This window comes from Dendrobates tinctorius, unplaced genomic scaffold (assembly GCF_039654945.1).
Source record: "Dendrobates tinctorius isolate UK_male_01 unplaced genomic scaffold, ASM3965494v1 ptg000196l, whole genome shotgun sequence".
In the NCBI taxonomy this organism is placed as follows: domain Eukaryota; kingdom Metazoa; phylum Chordata; class Amphibia; order Anura; family Dendrobatidae; genus Dendrobates; species Dendrobates tinctorius.
In genome coordinates this window covers 29,778,518-29,795,284 of record NW_027361863.1, presented here as the reverse complement: position 1 = coordinate 29,795,284, position 16,767 = coordinate 29,778,518, and the positions used below count along the sequence as shown (strand labels likewise).

Genomic DNA, 16,767 nt, shown 5'->3' with positions numbered 1-16,767 from the left:
TCAGACTTAGCAGAATTGTTGCTAAGTTTTGCTGTGAATTCTAGAGTGAAAATCTGCAACTATTGATAATAAAATACATGACACGACAATAGCATCTCCTTACCGACATATGACGTAAGGTTATGTCACATGCCGACCTCCTCACTTTCATGCAGACTCAGAAAACTGGGTTGCAATGACACCTGGACGCCTGCTGAAGACCCCTAAGTTTGTCATGACTGCTCCTACAAAAAGCCGCTCATAGGTATCACAGCTAGTGTCCAGAGGAGACCATCATGTTTGCTATATACAGTAACTGTGATACTGCAGCGAAAGCGTATAGTACAAGTGATTGCAGGTTCAAGTCCCCTAAGGGGACTCCAAAATACAGCAAAATGTGGAGAAAATCCGTTAAAATGTATAAAAAAAAAACAAAAATTATAAATATATATATACACACACACATACACACACGAAGGGCAGTATCATTTATGCGCTAGTGACTAGAAAAGACTAGGTTAGTCCTGATGAAGGGGCCCTGCATGACCTCGAGACGCGTTGCCTTCTAACCTGTTCCAATAAATTATTTGATTAAGGATTTTTCATATCAGCAGCGCATAAGTGATACCACCCTTCGTTTTCCATTGTACCAGTGATCGTCCATACGACCGATATCTGTGCAGCAGCTGGCACATATTGTTCATGTGTTGCCATTAAGCAACTTGGCAAGGTGAGTATATCTCACTTTTTATGACACTTAATTGTCATTGGTTAAGACCCTATTGCGCAGCGTGTGTATATATACACACACACACACACTTTTTGTGTTGTTCCAATACAACACACAAATGAAATGAACATCTGTGTGTTTTGTTATACACATGTTCATTTCATTTGTGTGTTGTATTGGAACAACACAAAAAAAGAGAAAAAAGGCAAATTGGACAATTTCACACAACACCCTAAAAATGGTCCAACTGTGTTTCAAGCATATGATGCTCATTCACACTCACGTGTTGCAAGTAACAGGTTTGGGCAAAATGAAAATCACAGCTGAAACCAGATAAAAAGAGAAGTTGACTGATGTTTGCATTGTGTCTGTGTGTGCCGCACTAACCATGGAGAACAAACTGGAGCAAGTTCAGAAAAGAGCGACCAGAATGGTGACCGGTCTGCAAACCCTGTTTTATGAGGAAAGGTTGCAGGATTTGGGAATGTTTAGTTTGCAAAAGAGAAGACTGAGAGGAGACTTAATAGCTGTCTACAAATATCTAAAGGGCTGTCACATTGTAGAAGGATCAACTTTATTCTCATTTGCACAAGGAAAGACTAGAAGCAATGGGATGAAACTGAATGGGAGGAGACACAGATTAGATATTAGAAAAAACTTTTTGAGAGTTAGAGTGATCAATGAGTGGAACAGGCTGCCACGAGAAGTGGTGAGTTCTCCTTCAATGGAAGTCTTCAAACAGAGGCTGGACAGACATCTGACTGGGATGATTTAGCGAATCCTGCTTTGAGCAGGGGGTTGGACCAGATGGCCCAGGAGGTCCCTTCCAACTCTACGATTCTATGATTCTATGAACAGAAAGTGAAGAGAACTGTCTGAGGACTTTTAAACCGAAATTGTTGATATTTTTCAACAATCTCAAAGTTACAAGTCTACAGAAATCTTGATGTTCCGGTGTCCACGGTTGCGCAACATAATCAAGAAGTTTACCACCCATGGCACTGTAGCTAATCTCCCTGGACAAGGACGGCAGAGGTAAATTGATGAAAGTTTGGAACATAGGATAGTCCGGATGGTGGATAAGCAGCCCCATTCAAGTTCCACAGAAATTGAAGCTGTCCTGCAAGCTCAGGGTGCATCAGTGTCAGCACGAACTATCCATCCACATGTGAATCAAATGAAATGCTATGGTATGAGGACCCCACTGCTGACACAGATATAAAAAGCTAGACTGCAGTTTGCCAAAATGTATGCGAGTAAACAAAATCCTTCTTGTAAAGCGTCTTGTGGACAGATGAGACCAATATAAAGCTTTTTTGCGAAAGCACATGATTCTACTGTTCGCCAAAAACGGAATGAGGTCTACAAATAAAAACACAATGCCTACAGTCAAATATGGTGGAGGATCAAAGATGTTTTGGGGTTGTTTTGCTGCTTCTGGAACTGGGTATCTTGACTGTGTGCAAGGCATCATGAAATGTGAAGATTACTAAAGGATTCTGGGTGGCAATATAGTGCCCAGTGTCAGCTGGGTTTTCGGTGGTCTTCCAGCAAGATAATGACCCCAAACATACTTCAAAAAGCCCCCCAGAAATGGATGGAAACAGAGCCCTGGAGAGTTCTGAAGTGGCTGCAATGATTCAGGATCTAAATCCCATTGAACATTTGTAGACAAATCTTAAAATTGCTGTTTGGAGAAGGCGCCTTCAAATATGAGAGACCTGGAGCAGTTTGTAAAAGAAGAGTTGTCCAAAATTTCAGCCGAGAGGTGTAAGAATCTTGTTGAAATTATGTCAACACAGCCAAGGAAACTCTTGTTTCCGAGAAAGAAAATAAAGCTGCTAGAGTGGCGGAGCTGATCACCGGACCTGAATCCAAAAGACTGGACCTTCAGGATGTGAAGTGTGTATATGTGTGTGTGGAAGAATGGACTAAAATCACACCTGAGCAATGCCTGCGACTAGTTTCTCCATACAGGAGGCGTATTGAGGCTTCATTACCAACAAAGGCTTTTGTACGAAGTATTAAATATTAAATATATTTCAGTAAGCGAGTAAAATACTTTTTCCCTATGTCATTTCTCATTATTACACGGTTATGGACATCTATGTTTATTTCTTTGCCTGTGGTGATTGGATGGGTTGTTACTGACATCTGGTAAGAATTTCATGTCAATAGCACCTTCACAAATATATTTACTGAGGGAATTGGTAATGTGTTCAATACTTATTTCACCCACCACACACAGACAAATAGCTATAATTATAATTTTAATAATTTAATTCAAAATCTCAAATTAATTACTTCATATCAGTAAAGGGTGAAATGAGATAAAATTAAAAAAAATAATAATAATTGTGGCTTTTTGGTAACCGCAACAGCGGGAAAACAAAATTCCATAAGATGAGGTCAAAATATTGTATCTACCCGAAATGTATCAATAAAAACAATCGACTGAAAAAAGAAACCCTCACACATCTCAAATTTTACGGGTCTCAGAAAATGGTGACAAGTGTATATTTTTTTTTTTTACTAAAATTTCTTATCTTTGCTTCATTACTTAAAAAAAAAAGAAAAATTAATGCTTGATATCACCATATTTATAAGCAAAAACAACCATGCTATACCCAATACCAATAGGAAGGAAAACACGGTTCAAAAAAAAAAAAAAAAAAAAAAAGTATTTTTGGAAAAATACATATTTTTATTCAAAATTGAACACTGAATATTTGGAGCACCCAGTACCAAACAGTAGAGTTGAGCGACTTTTGTTTTTTTAGGGTCGCGTTTCGTTTCGTGAAACCCGACTTTTCCAAAAGTCGGGTCGAGCAAGATCGTCCGATTATAGGGAAAAGTCGGGGTCGTCCCGAAACACGAAACCCAATGTAAGTCAATGGGGAATAAAAGTCGGCAGTGAGAGGAGGACAGGAAACACACCTACAGTGCCCATTTGAATGCCAAAAGCATCAATTCTTCTTACTTAAGCTTGTCAACCTTAATTAACTTCATAATACAAGTTACGCACTGAAAAATGGGGGTTATTTGGCTAAAGTTGTGGGGGGGGGGGGGGGGGGGGGGAGGGCTGGCTGCAGGTTTTCATGTGCCCTGGGCGAAAGAGTGCCCCTTTAACACATACCACAACTCATCATGCTCCGATACGGCAGAGAAATAGCGGTATAGTACAATGAAAAATACCTCACTTTTTACATCTCATGACGAGGCCCATCTATTTCTCCATACAGAATCATTGGTCCCATATAATGTTTGAAACAGTATATGATGAGCTCCACATAATGCTACAGTATATGTTGGTCCCCATGGATGAAGCTCCACTGGCTTATGGGCCCAAATAATGCTCCAAACATAATGGGCCCCATTTCTAATGCTCTAGTGTATAATGGGCCCTGTAAATGCTGCTCCAGTGTCTGATGTCCACCTTTGGAATGTTCCAGTGTATGGTGGGCCCCATCTATCATTCTCCAGAGTATAGTGCTCCCCAAAAATTGCTGTCCCAACATTGAAAACAATCAAATAAGTCTCCTCGCTAGAGAATCCCTGTACTTGTCTAGACTCCTCGTCGTCCCCATCTTCCATCTCACTGCACAGTATTTCAACTTTGCAAGTGCTGTGATCCTGGGCAAGCAGGGGGGGCCCACTCGTTGTTAACGGCACTGGCACAGGGCCCCTGATAGTACGGTGGTGTGTCTGATGGCGGGTGGGCCGAACCTGCACTTTCATCTGGAGCTTCCTCTTTGTCACCGTGTAAGATGGAACTGTATATGGGAAGGGTAACCTGAGTTTCATCAGGGTCAGATTCAGGCCGGGTAGCGTGCGAGGGGAATGTAGTGGTCTGGGTCAATGTACCAGCAGATTCATCGAGCAGTGGCTGGGCATCAGTGCACTTGTGTCGCCCCCCAGGAGTACGGTCGCCACAGTGGCATTACCTTCTTCCTAGAGAGTGTGATGTCATGCTTGGGAGCAACGAAGGATCTCTCTAGCAGGTTAACTGATTGGGCGGCGTTATTCCCACGACTTTGACTTCAGCAAAGCATTTGACAAAGTCTCTCATACAATCCTTATTGAAAAAATGACTAAGTATGGAATGGACAAGGCAACTGTTAGGTGGATTCATAACTGGCTTAGTGATCGGACCCAAAGAGTGGTCGTAAATGGCTGCACATCCAGTTGGAAGAATGTCTCAAGTGGGGTACCACAGGGCTCTGTCCTGGGCCCTGTATTGTTCAACATCTTTATCAACGATTTAGATGAAGGAATTGAGGGTAAACTGATTAAATTTGCTGATGACACAAAGCTAGGAGGGATAGCTAATACTAGAGAAGAGAGAGAGAGGATTCAAAAAGATTTAAATAAACTGGAGAAGTGGGCAGCAACTAACAGAATGGTTTTTAACAGGGAGAAATGCAAAGTACTACATCTGGGCAATAAAAATGAAAAAAGCATATATAGAATGGGAGGAATAGGGCTAAGTGACAGCACATGTGAAAAAGACTTGGGTATACTAATAGATCACAGACTGAATATGAGTCAACAGTGTGATGCAGCAGCAAAAAAGGCAAATGCAATTCTAGGATGTATTAACAGAAGCATACAGTCTAGATCACGTGAAGTCATTATTTCCCTCTACTCCTCTTTAGTCAGACCTCATCTGGAATATTGTGTCCAGTTTTGGGCACCACATTTTAAAAAAGACATCAACAAACTGGAGCAAGTTCAGAAAAGAGCGACCAGAATGGTGACCGGTCTGCAAACCCTGTCTTATGAGGAAAGGTTGCAGGATTTGGGAATGTTTAGTTTGCAAAAGAGAAGACTGAGAGGAGACTTAATAGCTGTCTACAAATATCTAAAGGGCTGTCACATTGTAGAAGGATCAACTTTATTCTCATTTGCACAAGGAAAGACTAGAAGCAATGGGATGAAACTGAATGGGAAGAGACACAGATTAGATATTAGAAAAAACTTTTTGACAGTTAGAGTGATCAATGAGTGGAACAGGCTGCCACGAGAAGTGGTGAGTTCTCCTTCAATGGAAGTCTTCAAACAGAGGCTGGACAGACATCTGACTGGGATGATTTAGCGAATCCTGCTTTGAGCAGGGGGTTGGACCAGATGGCCCAGGAGGTCCCTTCCAACTCTACGATTCTATGATTCTATGACCCTCCAAACAGCGTTCATGAAGGCAAAGTGTTTGTTTTACGTGGGCAGTATGGTTGCAAAGCTGAACCTTAAAGGAATGTCCAGAAGGGCACCACCAGGAGTGGAGCCTACGATTAAATTCGACTCCACCTGGGAAACCTCAACCATGCCAGCTACAGAACAGATGCACACATTGCAAGCTTAATTCCGTTAACGAACGAGACTCCGTCATGCCCTGCGGTCCGAGTCCGGCTTACTAGAGGGACACGTGAGGCTCTGGCACATGAGATTGGCCAATAACTGGTGTGTCATGCCCTTACATGTCCGTGGCTGCATGTGCGCTACACTGAAAAGGCCAGCGTTTGTCGCTTACAGGTGCAGATAACCCGCTGAACAACGTTAGTGATGGGGATCACTGATTACAATTATTACCCGCGAACAATGATTTCCCAGTAAGTGCAGGTCAACCGCAGTTCCGGAATTAGGCCTAACCGTCATTCCTGAAATAATGAAAAACTTACGTGTGCAAACCACAGGTGCTGTAGCTTGCTTAACAGCTCGCCAGCCGTTCTCACGCCCAGTATGGATTACACATGATTGCACAAAGGTGAGAAAGGGTACCGTATCCCCGGATAACATGTATGGATAGCGTACACATTCAAAATATATGTCTCAGGAGGCAGGCTCAGACGGTGTTAGGCCCAGTATGGATTGCACGTGATTGCACAAAGGTTAGAAAGGGTACCGTATCCCCGGATAACATGTATGGATAGCGTACACATTCAAAATATATGTCTCAGGAGGCAGGCTCAGACGGTGTTAGGCCCAGTATGGATTGCACGTGATTGCACAAAGGTTAGAAAGGGTACCGTATCCCCAGATAACATGTATGGATAGCGTACACATTCAAAATATATGTCTCAGGAGGCAGGCTCAGACGGTGTTAGGCCCAGTATGGATTGCACGTGATTGCACAAAGGTTAGAAAGGGTACCGTATCCCCGGATAACATGTATGGATAGCGTACACATTCAAAATATATGTCTCAGGAGGCAGGCTCAGACGGTGTTAGGCCCAGTATGGATTGCACGTGATTGCACAAAGGTTAGAAAGGGTACCGTATCCCCGGATAACATGTATGGATAGCGTACACATTCAAAATATATGTCTATACATCAGGAGGCAGGCTCAAACGGTGTTAGGCCCAGTATGGATTGCACAAAGGTTAGAAAGGGTACCGCTTCCCCGGATAACATGTATGGATAGCGTACACATTCAAAATATATGTCTCAGGAGGCAGGCTCAGACGGTGTTAGGCCCAGTATGGATTGCACGTGATTGCACAAAGGTTAGAAAGGGTACCGTTTCCCCGGATAACATGTATGGATAGCGTACACATTCAAAATATATGTCTCAGGAGGCAGGCTCAGACGGGGTTAGGCCCAGTATGTATTGCACGTGATTGCACAAAGTTTAGAAAGGGTACCGTATCCCCAGATAACATGTATGGATAGCGTACACATTCAAAATATATGTCTATACATCAGGAGGCAGGCTCAGACGGTGTCAGGCACAGTATGGATTTGACGGCCCAGATTACACAGCGGAGGAGCAGGGAGAGGTAAAGATTGCAAATGCTGGGGCCCTGCCCAAGCAAGGGGGGCCCACTCGTGGGCGTCGGTACTGGCACTGGGCCCCTCATAGTACAGCGGTGTGTCTGACGTCGGGTGTGCACCACCACCGTCAGAGACACTTGATTGCACTATGAGGGACCCTGTGCCAGTGCCCGCGCCCAAGAGTCGGCCTACCCACCTGTCCAGGGCAACGGCACTCGCACGGTGTTGTGCGCTAGGTGGTGACCCCGGCCATGGGGGGGGAGGCAGCACAGTTAGGGAGTTTTAGAAAGTGGCATATGTTGATGTTGGGCATTCAGCTGATGCAAAAGGCGAAATAGGTGAAGTCCCAGGAAGAGGTGGACCAAAGCAAGCCATTTTTCTGTCACCCTATATGTCATCAGGGGAAGGTGGGACAAAATCCTTGGAAACCCATGCGTGATTCATTTTAATGAAGGTTAGATCATCCACATTTTGGGTTGACAGACGGGTCCTTTTTTCTGTCAGGATTGATCCAGCTGCACTGAAGACTCTTTCCGATAGCACACTTGCAGCTGGGCAAGCGAGCTCCTGTAAGGCATATTGGGCCAATTCAGGCCAGGTGTCCAGTTTAGCAGCCCAATAGTCAAAGGGGAATGACCTGTGTGGGAGAACATCGATATGGGAGGAAAAGTAGTTTGTAACCATAGTTGACAACTGCTGTCTCCTGTCACTTTCCATCGATGCAGTATTACCAGTTGTGTGAGCGGTATTTGAAAAATCAGTCCACAACATTGTCATGAAACCCCTGTCTCCAACGCCACTTCTGCTGTGTGCACCACGAACACCTCTGCCAAGCTGCCCCCGGCCCGTACGGCTCGTGTGAGAACCATCACCGCTGCTGTGTGCTGGGAATGCCTCAAGCAACCGATTTACCAGAGTTGCTTGTTTATTAGCCAATATTAGGTCAAGGTTCTCCTGTGGCATGATGTTTTGTAATTTGCCTTTATAGCGTGGATCCAGGATGCTGGCCAACCAGTAGTCGTCATCGTTCATCATTTTGGCAATGCGGGGGTCCCTTTTTAGGATCTGCAAGGCATAATCTGACATGTGGGCCAATGTTCCCGGCGTCAATGATGCACTGCGAGTGCTGGGTGGAGGAGCACTTTCTGGCAAATCCACATCCCTCCAGTCACGCACAAACCCTGTACCAGACCTTGCCACGCCAACATTTTCACTTGCCCCACGAGATGCATCCTCCTCCCCCCCTAAGTAATCATCCCCATCATCATCCTCCTCCTCCTCTTCTTCCTCCACCTCATCCAGGAGAGGTCCCTGAGCAGACAATGGCTGAATGTCATCAAGGATTCCCTCCTCCTCTTCCTCCTCATCAACATTGGCTGCAGACGCCTGCTCCTTAAGGTGCGTCAAAGTTTGCATGAGCAGACGCATAAATGGGATGCTCATGCTTAGGATGGCGTCGTCTGCGCTTACCAGCCGTGTGCATTCCTCAAAACACTGAAGGACTTTACAGAGGTCTTTCAGCTTCGACCACTGCACACCTGTCAACTCCATGTCTGCTCTCAAAGTGCCTGGCCGTGTATCCTCCCACAAATGCATTATGGCCTGCCTCTGCTCGCACAGCCGATCCACCATGTGCAGGGTGGAGTTCCACCTTGTTGCAATGTCGATAATGAGGCGGTGGTTGGGAAGGTGGAGCAATCGCTGCAGCTTCTGCATACGAACGGAGTGTACAGGCGACCGGCGGATGTGCGCGCACAGTCTTCGCACCTTCTGGAGCAGGGCTGTTAACTCCGGATAATTTTTGAGGAAGCACTGCACCACCAGGTTCAAGGTGTGAGCCAAGCAAGGTATGTGGCTGAGTTTTGAAAGGGCTATGGCTGCCACAAAATTACGGCCGTTATCACTAACTACCTTGCCTGCCTCAAGATGTACACTGCCCAGCCATGACTCAGTTTGTCGCTTCAAGTACTCGGCCAGCACCTCGGCGGTGTGTCTGTCGCCCAAACACATCATCTGCAACACAGCCTGCTGACGCTTTCCACTAGCTGCTCGATAGGGGGACACATCGTGTGCAACAGTGGCAGCTGCAGATGGAGTGCTCGTACGACTGCGCTCTGTGGACGAGCTTTCGCTTCTGGAGGAGGAGGAGGGTGGAACGCCTACAGCCAACTGTTTCCTATACCGTGGGCTAGGCAGCACTGTCCCACCACCGCTGTCCCCTGTGGACCCTGCATCCACCACATTAACCCAGTGCGCAGTGATGGACACGTAACGGCCCTGGCCATGCCGACTGGACCATGCATCAGTTGTGAGGTGCACCTTTCCGCTCACTGACTGCTTGAGTGCATGGACAATGCGGTCTTTCACATGATGGTGGAGGGCTGGGATGGCTTTGCGAGAGAAGAAGTGGCGACTGGGTAGGTCATAGCGTGGTACTGCATAGGCCATGAGTTCGCGGAAAGCTGTGCTTTCCACCAACCGAAAGGGCATCATCTCAAACGAGATTAGTTTGGCAATGTGGGCGTTCAAACCCAGTGTACGCGGATGACAGACTGAGTACTTTCTTGACCTACTCATAGTGTCTGGGAGGGTGAGCTGGACTTGAGAGCTGCATATGGTGGAAGTAGCGGTGGACAGCGCGGACTGAGAGAGGGTTGATGATGGTGATGGAGTTGGTGTTCTTTCTGATGGCCTAGAATCAGTCTTTCGTTGATATAACAGTGGGATTCCCTGACTGCTGTGGCCTTGCAACGACACCTCAACATTTGCTGCTGTGCTAACCGGTGGGCTTACAGTGGGGGAAACAATGTAGTGTTGCTGACTACCTTCGTTGTGATCAGTTGCACATGTGGCACTTGAGGTTTGGTGTTGTGTCCACGCTTGCAAGTGCATGCTGGTTAAATGTCTAAGCATGCAACTGGTATTCAAATTTTTCAGATTTTTCCCTCGGCTAAAGGTCTTTGCGCACTTCTTACAGATAACCTTGGCCTGATCATGAGGATTTTGTTCAAAAAAGTGCCACACTGCACTCTTCCTACTTTGGCAGACATTTTGCGGCCTAGCACGCTGTGATCTTTTGACCCTCTGGACAAGCTGTCCAGCAACTCTTTTGATGTTTGGAACCTGTCTTTGGAGTGCTACGGGCCTGCCAGATAACAGCTGTTGCGATGTCGATGTCTGCTGTGGATGCTCCTCATCTGAGCTATTGGAAGCAGCACCCTCTTTCCCCCAATGGATGCCAATCTGGGTCAACAACTGGGTCATCCATCACCTCCTCTTCTATGTCATGTGCACCTTCCTCTGTGTCACCGTGTATGGTGGTATAGTGTGCGGGAAGGGGCACCTGAGTCTCATCAGGGTCAGAATCTGGCTCTGTACACTGCGAGGACAATGTAGTGCTCTGAGTGAATGTACCAGCAGAATCATCCATCAGCGGCTGTGCATCAGTGCACTCCATGTCAGATTCATCTTGGCCTGGGTAATTCACCATTTCACTTGATAATCCAGGCATGGTATGTGAAAACAGCTCCATGGAGTAATCAGTAGTATGGCCTGCGTCATCCTTCAATCTTGGTTGTGGTGAAGGACACAAGGAAAGGTGTGGTTCATGAACATGAGCCTCCAATGACGACTCAGTGCTTTTACTTTTTACAACTTCAGAAGAGGAGGCGATAGAGCTGCAGGCTGAGTCAGCAATGTAAGACAAAACTTTTTCCTGATGCTCTGGCGTTAAAAGCGGTTTGCCAACTCCTAGAAAACTAAGCCTTATGGAGCCAGACGATGACGCAGGCTCAACACCTCCTGCATTTGGTCCTATTTTGCTCTTGCCACTACCATCAGATCCACCACCAACACCATCATTACCAGCTGCCAATTCCACGGCCTCTTCCACCAGCCTTCCTCATTTTTGGTAGAAATGTAGACAAAATCCAACAAACTATATAGTAATGTAAAACAAGGTACAAGGTGTCTAGGACAGGGGAGATTTTGAATTTCTGCAGACACTTGTGGACACTGGACACTTTTGGATTGTGTGAGGCCCACTGATATCTGAGCGCTATGTGACAGGCTCGATGGCACAGCTGTGACCAAAGTGACTAGAGGATAAGGGAGATTTTGAATCTCTGCACACACTTTTGGACACTGGACACTTTTGGATTGTGTGAGGCCCACTGATATCTGAGCGCTATGTCACAGGCTCGATGGCACAGCTGTGACCAAAGTGACTAGAGGATAAGGGAGATTTTGAATCTCTGCACACACTTTTGGACACTGGACACTTTTGGATTGTGTGAGGCCCACTGATATCTGAGCGCTATGTCACAGGCTCGATGGCACAGCTGTGACCAAAGTGACTGGAGGATAAGGGAGATTTTGAATCTCTGCACACACTTTTGGACACTGGACACTTTTGGATTGTGTGAGGCCCAATGAATATCTGAGCGCTATGTGACAGGCTCGATGGCACAGCTGTGACCAAAGTGACTAGAGGATAAGGGAGATTTTGAATCTCTGCACATACTTTTGGACACTGGACACTTTTGGATTGTGTGAGGCCCACTGATATCTGAGCGCTATGTCACAGGCTCGATGGCACAGCTGTGAAAAAAGTGACTAGAGGATAAGGGAGATTGGATTGCTTTTAAAAAAGCAGTTTGCGGAGCAGTGGGTAAACAGCAATGCCAGCCTGTCAGGAAGCCTTAAAAGGCAGCCCAACAACCAACACCACTGATACACCACAATGTAGCCTCCCCTTGCACTGCACACACAGTGACTGGTGTGTTGTGCAGGCCAAATTGCTAGCAGCAGAAGCAGTTTTTTTTTCTTCTCAGCAGGACAAAAAAAAAAAATTGGGATTGCTTTTAAAAAAGCAGTTTGCGGAGCAGTGGGTAAACAGCAATGCAGGAATGTCAGGAAGCCTTAGAAGGCAGCCCAACAACCAACACCACTGATACGCCACTATATAGCCTCCCCTTGCACTGCACACACAGTGACTGGTGTGTTGTGCAGGCCAAATCGCTAGCAGCAGAAGCAGTTTTTTTGTCTTCTTCCCTGCCTAACGCTCTCCCTACAGAATCAGCAGCAACCTCTCCCTATACTGAGATCGGCAGAAGTAAGATGGCGGTCGGCGTGCACGCCCTTTTATACCCCCTGTGACGCCCACCAAAGCAAGCCAATCACTTGCATGCCCTTCTGAAAGATGGTGGTGACCCCTGCCTATGTCATCACGTTGCCCACAGTGTCCGTGGATCCTGATTGGCTGTAAAAGAGCGCAAAACAAACTTTTGAAACGCGACTTTGGCGCGTAAGTCGCCGACCTCGTGGCCGACCTCATCTTAGGGTCGGGTTTCGTTTCATGAAACCCGACTTTGACAAAAGTCGGCGACTTTTGAAATTTGATTCGACCCGTTTCGCTCAACTCTACCAAACAGGCAACATAAAAAGAGGATTTAATCACAGGCAAAAACTATTCCATATACTATAAGGACCAATCACGTGAACCCTATACAGAAAGCAATCTATATCACATATTATCTCTGCCAAAAATAGCAATCTTAGAATTTATAGATTGCCTAAATCTCATTTATAAAGCGCAATAAGTGCCATTGCAAAAAATAACGATTAATAGTGATTAATGACTGCACACAGCAATCTGCATTATAAAATTTCTCAGCCACAATATAAATCCTAAACCGCTTAGGTCAATAGATAAAGTGCAATCAGTGCTGTTAGACAAAAGTGATTAGCTACATATAGTGTCAGTAAAGGTACTGTCACACTTAGCGATGCACCAGCGATATGACGCGGTCAGGATCGCTGGTACATCGCTAAGTGGTCGCTAGTGAGCTGCCACACAGGCAGATCTCACCAGCGACATCGCTGGGGACGGGGGTCGCTACTTACCTGTCACACTAGGCGATCCTGCGTCCTCCCGCCCGGCTCCACGCTCGTCGCTCATCTCTCCACAGGAAGCGCCGCAGGAAGCTGATGACGAGAAACAGTCTAGGACGTTCTCGCGCGATCAGCGATAACCAACGGTGGAGCGGGTCGTAGGTAAGTATCAGACACAGCGATGTCGCTAGCAATATCGCTATAACGTCACAAGTTATAGCGATATTGCTAGCGATATCGCTTAGTGTGACAGTACCTTAACAAAAATTGCTTAATAAAGAAAGGAGTACCACTGAACCCCAATATATCATTAAAGATAAGATTATGTGTCTGACAACTGACCATGAGCCTACTAATATAGGAATATAATGCAGATAGCTGAGTACTTACTGATATGGAAGTGCGCTGTGTCCCCGGGCCTGGCGCCCCCCAGCATGCCCTGCATTATATTCCTATATTAGTAGGCTCATGGTCAGTTGTCAGACACATAATCTTTACTAATACTGTTTAGATCGCAGCATGTCTGTTTAACTGCGGAGACGCTCAGTCTCCGCAAGGTAAACAGCTTACGCTATGGATACGCTGCGGCCAATTCCGGATGTGTTCAATAACATCCGGAAATACCGCAAGCACAGAAGGGGGCGGGGCTTTGGACGGAGCGGGGGTTTCCGCTCCGTCCAAAGCGCACACATCACGGTATGTGGAAACGTACCCTAATGTGTAAAAGATGCAGCTCATGTCATACTGTGCTTAGAGAGATTCTGTCACCAGGTTTGTCCTTCCCCAATCTGAAGGCACAATAAAACAGGGCCAGAATCCAGCGGTGAATCACTTACTGGGATTCTCACTGTAGTTTTGACAAGTTCTGCCAGTTCTCTGAATGATGAGATGTGTATTGCTCTGCCCTCCACCATTGCCAGCTCAAATGTAAGGCTAAGTGCACACGTACCGGAACTCTCGCGGAAATTACCGCGAGAATTCCGGAATTCCAGTCCGCGGGAAAATCGCATTTTAAATTCCGGCGATTTTCCCGCGGAAAAACTAGCATTTTGCAAGCGTATTTAGCTTGCAAAATGCTAGCGTTCTCCAAGCGATCTGTAGCATCGCTTGGAGAACTGATTGACAGGTTGGTCACACTCGTCAAACATAGTGTTTGACAAGTGTGACCAACTTTTTTACTACTGAGGCCGCCTATGCAGCATCAGTAGTAAAAGATAGAATGTAAAAAAAAAATAAAAAATACTGTTATTCTTACCTTCCGGGCATTTTCGCAAAGGATTACTGGGAACGGGAGCGTGGAGAGGGGCGGGAAGGCTGCGGGGGACGCCGGAGGGTGAGAATAACAATATTTTTTATTCTATTTTTTACAGGGATATGGTACCCAAAGCCCGGAGGACAGTCTCCTCTCCTCCGGACCGTGGGTACCATCCGCAAATGTTCTGCTTACTTTCCGCATGTTGTGCACAGCCACATGCGGGAAGGAAGCGGAACAATGCATTCCTATGGGAGTGGGATCGCCGCGATTCCGCAAAATAATGAGCATGCTGCGTTTTTTACCGCGAAGCGATTCCGCTGCGGTAAAAACCGCAGCATTAGCACAGCATTGCGGAATCCCATAGGAATGCATGGGATGCTTATTTTTCGCGGCAAAATCGCGCGGTTAAAACTGCCGCGGAAACGCGAAAAAAACGCCACGTGTGAACTCAGCCTTAAGCCAGGAAGCCAGCAGTCAATAATGTGGAGCGGAGCTCGTCACTGGGAGGACTAGCAGGGGACTACTAGCAAAGCTGTTGGATAAAAAAAAAAAAAAAAAGTGATTCAAAACTACAAGAAGTGTCGGTGCTCAAAGTAGAATCTCTGCGCTTACATTATTCATTATTCATTATTACATTATTCCGACATGCTGACAGATTCTCTTAAAGGACACTATGAAATTTCTTGCATTTGTTATACAGGAGTTGAAAACGTTGATGTATTTGATCCTTCGCAGTGATTTCGCTGGTCACAGAGCTATAGGGCAGCAAGGAGCAGGGCTTGTAATCTGCAGCACGTATAGAATAAAGCTGAGCAGTCCGTCTGTCTTGGCCTTATTATATTATGGAGCTTTTTCAGCACAGGATGTACGTGGGGATCAGGGTAAGGGATGTGAATGACGTACAGTGGCAGCCCCCATCACCATTATCGCAGTCAGGCTCTATATCACTTTCTCACGCGTCTGCTGCTCTTCCCCTGTTATGTGTGACACTAGTCTTTGAACTAGTAGTGGCCAGATGACAGATTTACAATTTGTGACCTATAGAAAAAAAAAAATCATTCTAGTAGTCACCTGGATGGACATTGGTCCCGTATTTGTTTAGAAATTATGCCAGCCTTGAAGCAGTCCTCCACGAAACGCTCCAGAACAGAGTATGCATGAGGTACATCCAAATTAATATCTGGAATTTCATAGTAAATTCTATCGTAGCCCTAGAAAAAAAAAAAAAAAGAGAAGTGAAGATATACTCATTAATTCCACTGCAGCACTTGCTGCAATTTCAATCTCCAGCCAGCAGAGGGAAGTCTTACCCTTTTCATTTGGTCCAAGGTGATCACAGCCGACTTCCACAGGGATTCTAACAAGCTGAGCATCATCCGGTAGGTGGTGTCGCCGCTCGCCTCCAGCACCATCAATATTGCCTGCACACAGGGAATAAGAATGAACACATTCCTGTATGCCGCACTGTGGACTGGTGCGCAGAGGCGAGAAGAAGGGGCTTACTTCATATACGAGTTCATGGTGGAAATGAGGAACTTCCAGCTCCTGGAGGCAACGTTCAGCTTCGGACACATCTCCAGATAGCACGTATTCTTTCAGCAGCATATCGATCTGATGGGAAGAACAATAAATGCAAAGCAATTATAAAAAGGGGGTTCAAGATGCTTAAAAAAAAAAAAAAAACGTGCTAAAGTAATAAATTAACTGTTACTCGTCTGGTCACGAGCAGGGGCGGCTTATTTTGCTTTAATTATTGTATTGTTAACATTGTTACTTATGACTTGTGTTTTGAAACTGTTAAACTGTAAAGCGCTGCGGAATATGTTGGCGCTATATAAATAAAGATTAATAATTATTATTATTGGTCAAAACTCCTCCACTCTGGTACTCTCCAATGGTTGTAGAGCGACAATATCACATCTATCCAGTGACCACTGCTTCCAATCACAGCCTCATCTGCCATGCAATCATCAGTGCTATGGCCAGTGATTGGTTGCAACTGTCACGTGAGGTCAGCGACCAAGTGAGCAACTACCAGAAAAGAGACACCAGGGGTCGACCGCCAGAGAAGAGACAAGAAAAGGGGAGTAATGGTTATTTATTAATTTATATGGATTTCCAGCTGCAGCTTCGCACCGTAGT

The 16,767-nt window shown here is 45.8% G+C and overlaps 1 protein-coding gene across 1 annotated transcript in view; it reads right to left on the bottom strand.

Moving 5' to 3' along the window:
- The window catches only part of PDCD4 (programmed cell death 4), a 72,759-nt gene that overhangs the window by 1,776 nt on the left and 54,216 nt on the right, over positions 1–16,767 (bottom strand). The window contains exons 9-11 of the mRNA XM_073553102.1: positions 16,129–16,236; positions 15,936–16,046; positions 15,697–15,836 (exon numbers count right to left, since the gene is read on the bottom strand). Coding sequence (XP_073409203.1) covers positions 15,697–15,836; positions 15,936–16,046; positions 16,129–16,236 — 359 coding nt within the window. The remainder of the gene's footprint in view (positions 1–15,696; positions 15,837–15,935; positions 16,047–16,128; positions 16,237–16,767) is intronic.